A 13,226-nucleotide genomic window follows, 5' to 3' on the forward strand; every position below is an offset into this window, starting at 1 on the left:
TTCAGAGTCTTTTTACTCAAGTGAGAAAGTCCCTTTCCATCAGAAATGAGATCAGTCTCTTCAGAGAAATTACTTAATTGTAAAACCAATCCTTTGCAAACAATGCCACACAGACACGCATAGGTTAAATGTCTCGCTGATGTTTAGAAAAGAACAACCTGTATATTCCTTCATTATTATCAAGCAAGGAGACGGTTAAGCCTGTTCTGTATTCAATTCAAAGAGGGGGTCGTTTCTAAATGAGTCTCCCTTCCCAGGAGTCTTGATTGAGTCTCACTGTTCGTTTCTTCGGCATGCTTGAAAACACACTCAGGCAAATCAGCCCATTTGATAAACTAATGATTTCTCCTGAGTTATTATACATATATGTGTGCGGCTGTCCTCAGTGCGCTGAACACATCGATTTTATATCCCTTTGATCCCCATGTTCTGAGCAGTTCATGGCTTTTATCAATATCCAGTCGCAGCCAAGGAACCCACTTTGATGTTGCACTTGACCGGCGTATCTCAAAATTTCATGTAGGGTTTTTATTTTATAAACAGTCGCCTGTTTCAAGAGCATGCAGTGATCTCAGATCCACCTCAGAGTGCCAGACATGTCTTTCTTTCACCTTCCATTTATCTGTGTTCCTTTTTTTTATTATTTGTTTTGGAAAGTACCTTAAGATGGCTGATGCTAGACTTTCGTATTCACTTGCACCATGTTTCAGATTTATTTTCGGTACTTTATGTGTATGTAGAACACTGTGCCGCACAGAATTAATTCAGTAGGTCTAGCTTCAGTTTTAATAAGTTCCCAGTCTCAAAGTTACTATGGTTTACTTAGCATTCCCTCAAGAAGTGATTGCTATCTCCAGTTAAATACAGCATTACAGAATAAGCCAGTATCTTTTAGGAAAATGTACTTGGCCTGTTCAGAGATAGACAGCTGACCTCCCAGTTTGGGATTGTAATTAAACTTGCCATGTCTTTATATGTTCAAACTGGAAATAAAGTGTTCCCTCTTGCCTTTCCCAGAGAACTAATTTGAAAAATACAATAAAAAAAATTAAAAACATTACAGTTTTCTATTTTAATTCAATTTCACTGTATCAAAAGATTGCCATTCATATTCTGGCAGTTAATGTAATGCAGGGAGCTCAGACAATAAATATATATATATATATATATATATATATATATATATATATATATATATATCAACACAGATCTGGCAGTGTTTGATCGGATTTTGTTTGTTGAACTCTCGGCTGTTTTTGATGGAGCCTCTGTATGGGTTTCTCCCTGTGGGATCTCTTCCCGTTTTGAAGCGTGGCAGAAAGCCCACAGTACGTAAATAACAATAATGTATTTTCCATAAGATCCTTGGGCTCTTAAAACAGCCTCAGACAGTATGTAAATGCACTGGCGTTGGCTTGGCGGCTCTCTCTTGAAGTGCGATATTCAGTGTCAAGATCCAAGGAGAGAGAGAGGGAAAATAAGCTTCCCCGATAAGCCCTTAATTTGCGATGCAGATATGATTTAAGATGATTCACGTGGTTTAAAAACATGACTGCACTACACAAAGTAGTTTTTATTTATCTTGGGGGGGAATATTAGTTTGTTCCTCACAGTCCAATATACAGTAGTTTTCTATCTTGTGAGTAATCTTTGCAATGATCAACACAACAAATGCGTGTGTGATGATACTTTTACTGGAAAAATACATTTGAATTACAACTTTAATATTAAATTAAATCGAATGCACACATATCTGTCTCTGTTATTTTGGTTTTAAGTGATTACAGATTAATTCTGGTGGCACTAATACAAGAACAGGAAAACAACAGTGGAAATATGAGAGTGAAAGGAAATTCATGCAAGACAATAATATTAGAAAATAACTGATGGGATTTATGTTGTGAAGTTCTTTGGTGAACTTTGGTTGTGTTATTATATAATTTTTTGGTTAGTTTGGTACACTTATACTCCAAGCACTTTCCTGCGTCCACTATAAACAGACCTGGATGGTTTCAGCCTCAGACCTGAGCGTTGCTTCGGCCTTTCAGTGAGAACGCAACCATCATTACAGGTCACTGAACAGGTCAGGGCTACAGTCGCCACATATAGTTTTTGACCTTGTATCAGATTTTCTCTAGACTTAATGAAAAAGGTGGATTGATTGCTGAACTGAAAAATGAAACATGAATGAGGGTTTGCTGTTCACGGTAAGCTGTCATTTCGAAAACGTACAAGGGAACTATATAACTGATTTGATGTGGGGGACGGGACGGAATAATGCATCTTGTGAATTTGTATACATCGGCACATAGTGTATTTCTCTGATGATGCCTTTTGACTTGTTTTTTGTATGACAGGCATGGTATATGACTGCTAGAATGTTTGTACACATACTGAGCGCACACACACACGCACTTGGTGCATGAATTACTTGAGTGCATGGTGCATTACACATCCTGAAAGTTTCTCATTTCTAGAACACTACATTTCCTTTTATTAACCTCCCATTGTCAAAAGTGTAACGCTTGCCTTGTTGACATATTTATGCATGTTATCGCGACTGGCATGCTGTTAATTTCCTGACAGCCAGAGCAGAAGACACAAAACCGTACATGAGAAGCGAGATGCTCCCTACTTCACAACATTATGTAAATCAGAGGGGTGTTCAGCCTTCGGGATCACATGACAAGTCAAACCATTTCGAAGTCCTTGACCACAGCCGTTGCTTAGAAACGCAGACTTGAGGTGGGGGGGTAGAATAAAAAACCTGTAACGAGACGTAATTATTTCAGCTCTGTCTAGGAATAATATTCTACCATCTCAGAACACGAAGCAATCAAAAGAATTCTTCTGTTCTCATCTCAAGATGAAAGTTTCCAAGAAAGTCTAAATTTTCCTCTTGTTTTTGAATCTTCAATGGTTTTTCCGTTTTAAAGTTTCGTTCCTCTTTGTAGTTTCAGCGTCGAACTTGGGAAGATTGTACACGTCATAACCGATGAAAACCTTTGTTTTAAAACAATATATATAAATTATGTATTTATTTACTTTTATTTTGTTTTCTGTTTCAACCTTGACCTCCCAAGATGGTACAAGTACAACCCTTTGTGTTTGCGTGTTATCTGGAATTATTTTGTTGTGCTTGAGTGACTTCAGTTGTGTGCATTGGTCTGGCATATATTAGATCCATATACATGAATATATGTACTCAAATTAATTTATAATCGGTGTAAGAAGAAAAAATAAAAATATTAAACAATGAAATAGCAGTATCTGATTGATATGACCACCTACACTTAATCCCATCTGTAAAGGCTTCCTAGCAAATTTGTATTCCCTTCACTTTGTTTAGTCACTCAGCTTCCTCAAACACGTCAACAGTGCCAAATAATGTCGGCACAGAAGTGCAGTCAGGGTCAAAGGTCATGCACTAAGTACGCCTGCAGGTTCCCATCGGCTACCTTTACAGGCCAGTCTGACTCCAGTCACTGCTGAATTGGAGATCATAAATAAATGCCCGTTATCGGTCCCCATTACCAGCCTCTTTGCTCAGCCGACCTGCTGCTGGGACTGGTTTTTGAGGAGTCCCACAGCTTTTTAACTAACCAAAGCACCGCTCGCTTCCATTAAGGAAAGCTGCCGTGTCGTCACCGCATTCATAACCTGCCAAAGATTTGTATGTTTTTTGGTTGTTTTTTTAATTATTAAACTGGTGCCCTGTTTAGATGCCAAATATATTCTATTCACACCATTGTTGCAGCTTGATTGTGTAACCCAAGTGTGAATTTCAGCTTTGTTTTTTGTCCTGGAGAGGCCAGGTGCAGTAGTTCTGTGTAGCTGATTTTTAGAAACACATTTTCATCCAAGGCCATAGAGAGAACAGACGACATAGGAGAAGTGTGTGATAAAGTTTGGGGCACCTCATTGACCTCATGTAGATGCCCGGCAACCAAAAGGAGTCATCTTCTGGCCCGTGTGGTCCAATCCAACAGACGAGCTACTGTAGCTCAAATTGCTGAAAAAGTTAAAGCTGGTTCTGATAGAAAGGTGTCAGAACACACAGTGCATTGCAGTTTGTTGCATATGGGGTTGCGTAGACCAGTCAGGGTGCCCATGCTGACCCCTGTCCACTGCCAAAAGCGCCTACAATGGGCACGTGAGCATCAGAACTGGACCACGAAGCAATGGAAGAAGGTGGCCTGGTCTGATGAATCACGAGTTCAAGGTGTTGACTTGGCCTCCAAATTCCCCAGATCTCAATCCAATCGAGCATCTGTGGGATGTGCTGGACAAACAAGTCTGATCCATGGAGGCCCCACCTCGCAACTTACAGGACTTAAAGGATCTGCTGCTAACGTCTTGGTGCCAGATACCACAGCACACCTTCAGAGGTCTAGTGGAGTCCATGCCTCGACGGGTCAGGGCTGTTTTGGTGGCAAAAGGGGGACCTACACAATATTAGGCAGGTGGTCATAATGTTATGGCTGATCAGTGTATGCCCGTATGTTGATCTTTAACTTCAATCATGAATTGTAGCACCCCTAAAATACGAAACTCATTGTAAGCTAGTTACAGACTATACTACAAACGGCAATTAAGATTAATTATTTTGTATTCGCACACTTCCTTTGAACAAGAACTGAATTCAGCGTAATTCATCCTTGTTACTGGTGAAACACGTTTAGAAAGAATTAAGTATTTCGGTCGGTATATATTTTGGTGTATTGGATTCAGTAGTGAGGATGTGTGCTCGTGCCTCTTTGGGAAGGTGGGATCGCAGCTCCAAAAGCAAAATCTTGTCACTGGGGCTGGCAGAGGCATGCTGGGATGAAACAGAATGCAGTATTCATTTCTGTGCTGGAAACCTCTTCCGTGGGCAGAAGTGCACAGTGGGGAGTCGGGGGGGATATATGCATGTCTTTTGCAAAGGGGGGATAAAAAGAGTAGTCATGTCATTGCATTTTTTTCACCTCCCCCCACCAGATACTAGAAACATTCTTATGTGGAATTTATCATCATAACTTCTTTCAAACTTATTTCCAGCAGAATCTTTTTTTATTCGATTTGTTGTTAGAATTTGTATGTAACTGAATCACAATTAGTCAATTACAGGGAGTTCTCTCCGAGTGGCTGTCTCGATGCCAAGACAAGCTTAGTCAATTCTGCAGGGATCCTTCCTTTTACAGTAAGAGTGGCCTCCTGTGACACAGCAACTCTACTGACCTCCCGACGGCTGTGAACGAGCAACGCCCTCGAAGACGAGAGTTTCCTTCAAGCCTAGCGCTGAGACATTCCCCTTATTCATCCACCTGTTCTGAATGAGCTATGAATTAAGTGATCAATGCCACCTTATATAAACTACCTTTCTTCCAATTTCAATAGTGCCTGTGAAAGCAGCTTTATTTGAGTCATTTGTGACTGGTATCTAATGAAAATACTGCTCGTTTTTTCCAGTGCCAATTTGTCCAAGGCTGCCTGGGGTGCGATGGAGAAAAATAACACCCAGCTGATGATTCGCTCTTATGAACTCGGCGTACTCTTCCTGCCCTCGGCGTTCGTAAGTATTCCCTCCCAGGTGGACCTCGATCCTGCCAGCTTTATTCCCCAAGAATGCGGCTTGTTTTTGTTTTCTTTTCTCACCTGCTGCCGTCCGGCGCCTGCCGCGGTTGTAGATATGTATTCTGTGTGACTTGTATGGCCAGATGTGTCATCGCTCACACGGAAACTGTGGGCCGTTGTTCACTACTATGGAAAAAGAAAATAATTCGCCACAGCTTTTATGCCACACTATATAATCACAGGGTAATTTGTCCTTGTTGGTAGGGTTGGTTTTTGAATTACTTCAAAAGTTGCTAAGCAACAGCTTCATATGCCTTTCACCCCCTGAACAGAAGGGAACGCAAGCACTGAAAATGATCCTGTCAGGTTTCTCCATAAGAAAAGCAAATGCGATCTCCATATTCTTTTCATGGTACTACACACATCGCCCAGTCCTCGGCTTAATTATGCCTTCATTGTTGGACGATACTGTAACGCACTTGGCGCGCTCAATATACGTTCATATTCTGTGTTTTAGTTTTACATGAGCAGAATTTCTCTCCTGATTTTATTTATTGATATGTTTCTCTCACTCTGCAGACATAACAGTACTCCATGTGGGTAAACTGTGCACTGGCACATTCCACTACAAAATTAATGAAATGCGCAGTTTGTCCACAGGGAAAATCATGTGTAAAGAATCCAGTTCTCTTTTTAGTCCTCCAGATATTATTCCCTAATCAAATCTTCTCACCTGATCAGTGCCAGTTGCCAAACTCCTGAGCCCTGCTGGCTGCCAGTGTGTCCTCGCTGTTGGCAGCTCGGTCAGTGGTATGGTGTTATAGTGAGACGAGTTAAGCCAGTATAAGTAGAGACATTCGGAGGCCAGTCGGCTACCCAGGGATTTTTAACAACCAGATCCTCAAGTATTACCCATGGACCCCCACTCCACTTATATAATAGATTTTCAAAAGGCTCCAGTTAAAATTTGATTTAAAAAGGATAGTTAGCCTAGACAATGAAACCAATTGTAGCCCAGCACTTCCAGATAGGTCTTATTCTCTGGTTGATGGACCACAGGGGACTTCACAGCCATGCTCCTTTGTGCGTACAATATTCAATTATTTATCCTCACTGCTCTCCTTATTGTTTAGTGTTTGGTGAGCACTATAACAATAGCTAGACTCCATTGATCTGTTTCTGCACTCCTGCTCTCTTGCCAATTTTCACTTGTTAATGTCAAGCCTTTTTTTCATTTCTAAAATCCGTCTCCAATGTGAAGATTATCTCCTCTGCCTGTTTAATTCGAGTTATTTCTAGTTTTATTGCCACCTACCACCCAAAACGTGCTGACGATCAATACCACCTTCGCGTGGGCAATCATATCCATTTTGAGAGCCTCACGTTCCTCTCCTCCTACTTTTCTTGCCGGAATCATTTTGATGATGGCCCATTCACTTCGGTATAACCTGCACTCTAATATCAAAAGTCTGGGTACTACAAATACCATTTCTGTTACCCATACACTCGAGAGCAAGTTATTTTCTGAAGGAGAAGGGAACTCGAGTCCTCAGTTGCCCACAATGCTGAAGGACTGTTTTGTATGCGGCTCGAGTGATTTTTAAGCGGGCACACACACACACACAAAAGGTCAAATACATCACCATGTGCAAATGTAAAAATCCTACAAATTATTTTATTATTGGATTTGTTATATTTATGTGTGTGTACAGCGATATATAGATCTATATAATATATATATATATGTATGTGTTGTAGTGGCTGATGGAAGTCTCCTTTTATTTAGAGTGGTGGTGTCTAGATACATATATCTTTCTCAACGGCTATTTTCTTTCTGCTGAGTGTTATTGAAAATCTTTCTTCTTTAAAGTTGTTGTAGTACACTTTTCTTGCAGATATGATAACACGTCCTCTTCCCTGATCAATCGAAGGAAACGCAGCAGGAGTCAAAACAAGTCAAGATATTCCTTTGCAACTTAAATTGTTATTCTCATTCAAAAAAAGCAATGGCAAACTAAAACTGCGGCCTTGATCATTTGCAACAGCCTTTCAATTGAAATGGTTATTCTGAATTTATTTCTCCCCAAATCCAGCACAGGGCAAAATACCAGATTATACTTATTTGGTATATTATGAAGATTGTACACGCTGTCTGAGCTCAAATGAGATATGACCTGTAATTATATTCTGGACGTTTCCCGTTAGCGCAGAGATGACAGGTCTCAGGTCTCCAGTTTATTAGAAGTAATACATTTTCAAATTCGTTGTGGAACTGTAGCAGGAAGTGACTAAGCTTTCTCTCGCTTATAGACAATTTTAGACTATAACAAACAGCACTGTGAGCGTCCAGGTTAGCTTAATTTCATCGTGGTAGGAGCAGTTACCCAGCTTTCTTCCGACTATTAACAAAGCAGTTCATCCTATAAGAGCCAGACAGTCTGTGCTTTTTTTTTTTATTCTTACCCGTCACCAGGATGCCTCTAAAAATGTTAACAACTACTTAGGATTCCTAACTGTTCTAGCACTTAAAGCGTGCAGTTTCACGTCATTAAAACCTCAAAAAATGTCAGCTTAAATGTTCTCCTTTTTCAACATTTTAGTACCATTTAGTGAGGACTAAAGACACTCATTTTGTAGCGTACCTTCCCTGCAAAAGGCCACACGTGAGAGGGAAAATGGATAGAACTACTGAGGTTACATCGACACGTAATTTAGAAAATGTGCCGGCTCTTCAGATAATAGTCAATTTGTAACTGACCTGCTTAGTAAAAATCACATCGGTCTCTCCAGCTTTTTCCGTTTTCTATTGTGGTTACATTTTACAGGTTTTATAGTGGAGATCAATACAGGTGCTGGACTAATCTGCATGCATCTAGGTTAACTAAAATTGGTTGCATTACAGATTTGGCATCGCTTCCAGATACAATAAAAACATCCCAGGGATAGGATACCTTTGTTTTGAGATTTTATTTTTGTAAACTAGTTTAATGCTACCGCAAAGCTACAGTCCATTTCTAGTACCTCAGTAGTCAGAGCTGTGAGTATATTATAAATCAATCAGAGCTCTATTTTCTTACTAACTGAGTCTATTTGGAAATACTGTAGACACAGTCGGGACTGGGTCTGGCTTAGTAATTCAGCCAGGGAGAATAAAGCCTTTCACCTCGAGGTCAAGGAATTATGTTTGTCCCTGGCCCGCTGAAGGCAATTTCTCTTTGATTGGATTTCTTGCGTGGAGGTGTTCACATCATTAAATATAAATGCATCAAAATGCTGTGCCTTGCTTTGCGGCCTGTTTCTCTGCACATGATCCTGCCCTGACGTGTGTAAGTATGAAATTGCTATAAATGTCCTCTCACTTTAAAATAAGTAAATAAAATACCACACCGCATACGAGTACACAACTTTCTACTGTCAATGAGGAAAGGATTTATGAGCGGGAAATAAAATGATTTAATTCCTTCGGAGACAGAATAAACGGAAAACATAATCAGAAATACAATGGACTTGGGTTTACTTGCACAATGTAATTGTATTTGCGAAAACAGAACCTACATGAAAACTCGTTTGTGAATTAATAGCGTAATTGTGGTTTTCACCTTTATTTCTTCATATCCTTTATATACATTGTTCTTATAATCCCTTTATCCTTAGAATAGGTGCTGATATGACTTGACTGTATTGTCATATGCACCAGTTTGTTTACCTTGGCAGAACACGGCCAATAAAACCCCTGGGTCGGCTGTTAAGTGCCGTGGATGGAGAGGAAATAGGTGGGGGTTTATCATCTCTAGTTTCCAAATATCATGTGATGTAGATTAGCTTCCTAGTAGAGACATGAATGGAGCTGAATAGACTTTAATGAAAGCCAGTGGGGTAAAGGGCCTGGATTATACAGACACATAGGTTTCACTATGGATTTGTGTACACAAATTCACGTTTCACTAAATTTTGAAGAGGTGATTGTTGTGTTTTTGCACTGAGGAAAAAGGACAGGTTAACCCTGATGACAGGTACTGTTGTCAATCTTGGTTTAATTTAGGTGACCAGTAGGATCCACTAGCGCTGATGACAGAAGCAGCATGGTTGAAATTGCCCACTGGGATGTTTGTACATGACCAGCAAAAGAAACAATGGGGGGTCTCTTTATATCACAGATGCATGCATTTGGAGCCTTGCTGTGAGGTTCAATACAATGAAGATGTTCTCAATTTTGTCCTTTTTCCGTTTTTTTTAAGAATATGGCCACATTCCCTGTGCAGGAGAATCCGTTCTCGGGCAGTAAGAGCCCCACCTCGTCCTTCACTGTGCCGTTTGACCTGCCACCGGCACGCTACACTGTCAAAGGTAAGCATCGTTTCACCATCACAACCCCCCCCCGCTGTACCAAAGAGAGCTAGAGTAACTGACTGTTCTCCATCTCAAGTGGCCGTCTCACAGGACTTACTGAATACATGAAAACATTGTGAAAAGGATATATTAAATCTATTTTCTAGTATTATATAGAATCGCATGCTGCTTAAAGATTCAGAGGCAAATTACAAAGTGCTAAGTAGCATGCAAGACCTTTTACGACTTCAATATATTAAGATTGAAACATATTTGCCCAACAGTGACTACACTATCTGGCTCTTAGGATTCACAATGAACACAATACAATAAAAACTGTATTATGAGCATTTGAAAATGCTTTTGAAGGACTGTAGTTAATTAAGCTGCCTGTTTTTCTCCGTGAGACACTTGACCTCAATAATTTTTCCTGACAGGGTGAATCTCAAACCTATTTGCAGAACCTTTACAAATAAAAATGGATGGCGCTTCTGCTTTTCTGTGAAGAGATCTGATAGAGGATTTGTGAACCCATTCAGCTCAGCTAGCACACTTATACATCTAAATATGGTAATGTCTTTAAGAGACTTGTGTACTGAGAGTTTGCACATGTTTAAGAGTCGTAAATGTCCAGTAACATGTACTAGAGCAAGAAAATAAATGGTTGCTTAAGCCAAAAGACGCCAAAAATGTTGTGGAGATCGTGTAAATGAGGTGTAATTTATTCAAACGACATGTAATAAAACTGCCAGCCTTAGCGACAGTACATTCTTGCATTTGTTGCTTTTAAACCAGGCAGTGTCGCCTGCTGGCCCTGTTCTCGTATCACTCAGGTGACTGGAAAACATACAAACAGAGCTGCAAGACAACAAGAAACATCAAAGAAACGAAATGAGCTCAAATCAATTTTAATGTTTTTAGTAGTAAACTAGTATACATTTGTGGTGAGGAAAAAAAAAACTTCCACAAGCAGTTTTACCTTCATCATTTGTTTTCATATCATAGCTCACTTGCATGACCTGACAGTATCTCCCAGTTTAGGCATACGTGTGTTACTTAATGTGTGCACTGCCTATTCCACTGTAATAGCTGAACGCACAGAGTGAATGAGAAATCAGAGCGAGCGGATTAAATGTGCAGAGGCCATGTCTTGTTTCTATGGCAGCACTTACCCGGGCTCTTTAAAGACAGGGTTCATGGTATACCTGGTGCTGAGCCGCCAACTATTGCAGGGTAGATCATTAAAACCTACTGTTTACATAAAGCTGAGGTGAAAGGAGTACTGCTGGAGCTCTCAATTAAAACTAGGAAGAATACGTGAGGATATGGTAGCTCGGTCTGCGCTGTTCTGCTGAGTCATTGATAAAGATGTACTCTGAGGCACAAATATGGGCCCTACACAACATTCAGTGCAGCCAAGGAGCTCTGCGTGATTTTAATCCTCTAAAATCACTGGAGTATTCATATCCCCTTTCTGTTTATTTCAATTCTGCTCTGTTTGTATTGATATCCGCGTGGTTGGTGGCTTTTGTGATCCTGAAGGAGATACCGTGTGGTGGAGGCCCTTCCTCTTAAAGATGTCCCTTGGGATTTAATCGGCAGTCGGCAAAAATAACAGAAGTCCTTAATTACTTAATTATACATCCTGCTCTCCAAGAGACAGTGGAAATGACAAATCGGGGCCCTGCGTTTAGAAACACCAGCGATGCAGTTACTGCCAGGTCTGCTTGGATGTGTGTGATGATGAGAAGGTTTCTCATGTCACCTGAGATAGGAACAGGTAGTTATCGTGGTCTACCTGGTATCTTTAACCCATTCTATATTATATATTTTGTAATCTCTCACTTGTATTTTGTTGGTTGTTTTTGCTGAAATATTAGTTTTACATATTACACAAATGTATACATGCAAGTATTCTTTACATTATTTAGGGATTCCTTAGTTATATTCTTTCACATTTTTTATAAAACACCCTAATGGCTCAGCCTTGTAGTCAGCGCTGTTGTTATCATCTATATAATAATAAGTCTTCATATTAAATAAGTTAGCATGGAAACTATATTTAGATGGAGTAATTAACTAGAGATTGAAACACTTGTCTTAACACAGCAGAGTCATATGTAAGTCAAGTTACAGGCATTTATAATTGACTTAAGCTCTAATTGAGATTTCCAAAAACATGAAAGCCGCCTAATTACATTACTGCCGCCTGGACATGAATCATCACGATCTCACAGACATTTACGTAGCGGTTTGGAAAACAGAATCTGATTATCATATGTTAATTGTAGATTTAGAATGTTAAGAAAACTTTAATGGTTAAAAAAGTGAAAATTCTCAATGAGAGAAAGTTTTAACAAGGGATGCAAATTGTTGAAAAGAGGTCAAATGTCCAGTGTTTTTTTTGTATGTATACTACTGTCACACACTCACGGTTATTGTAGTAGCGTAAACCTAGGAGACGTCTGACTGCTGCCGTCATCCGGTATGGCATCTGCTCACTATTTGTAAAACAGGGCACAGCTAAATTGACTCTGAAGTGGTTATTTAAATTGTCTCACAGGCTGTCTTGACATCTTAGAACAAGTAACCAATTAAAGGCCTCTGGGCTCATGTCACACATAATACCCAACGAATTCCCTGTGAGAGAAGTATCCTAGTGGAAGTCTCTTAATTAACGTGCTTAACAGAAGGCAGTCTGAAAGTGAAGGCAGCCAATTTCTGACATTGATTAATTTTGTGTTTTGTACTTGTTGGCGATCTGGAATGGACGGAGGCTCTGTGGATGTAGGTCTGCACACCACTGTATATACCGGATTGTATTTCTCACTCACAGTACCTGCCCGATGTATAGTGGTGCTCAATTTGTGGAAAGGAAAGGTCTAGGTAATTGTAAGCTACACACGTTTTGTCATTATCAATAGTTCGGACAGAGCACTTACTCCAAAGAAACTAATACTGAGAATGAGTTACACTAAAGACAGAGCCTTGATTTTGACTACTCACTAGGTTCATGATCTATTCAAGGCGTAATACATTTGTGAGCTATATATATATAGGAGGTGTTTTTAATCAGGGAAGTAGGCCGCCCATCAGAGTCACATGTCAAATATTAATCATAATCATAATGGTAGAAATGAAGTATTATTACAATAGTAAAATAGGCTGCCAGAATAATACATATATTATCCCTTTTAATCTTCATAGACTCCTTATTAACCCTGTTTTTATATTCTGAGTTGAGGGCTTCTTTTTTTCGTCTCGTATGCGAACTGCTCAATACAGGATGCGTCTTTTGAGAGACTAAAGGAATAATCGGAGAGACGCATTTGGAGGGACTG

At 39.8% G+C, this 13,226-nt stretch overlaps 1 protein-coding gene across 1 annotated transcript in view; it reads left to right on the plus strand.

The window, feature by feature from the left end:
* Positions 1-13,226, plus strand: part of tdp1 (tyrosyl-DNA phosphodiesterase 1) — a 28,440-nt gene that overhangs the window by 12,761 nt on the left and 2,453 nt on the right. Inside the window, exons 14-15 of the mRNA XM_066694166.1 lie at positions 5,452-5,554; positions 9,795-9,903. Of these exons, the coding sequence (XP_066550263.1) occupies positions 5,452-5,554; positions 9,795-9,903 (212 nt within the window). The remainder of the gene's footprint in view (positions 1-5,451; positions 5,555-9,794; positions 9,904-13,226) is intronic.

This window comes from Amia ocellicauda, chromosome 21 (assembly GCF_036373705.1).
Source record: "Amia ocellicauda isolate fAmiCal2 chromosome 21, fAmiCal2.hap1, whole genome shotgun sequence".
Classification (NCBI taxonomy): domain Eukaryota; kingdom Metazoa; phylum Chordata; class Actinopteri; order Amiiformes; family Amiidae; genus Amia; species Amia ocellicauda.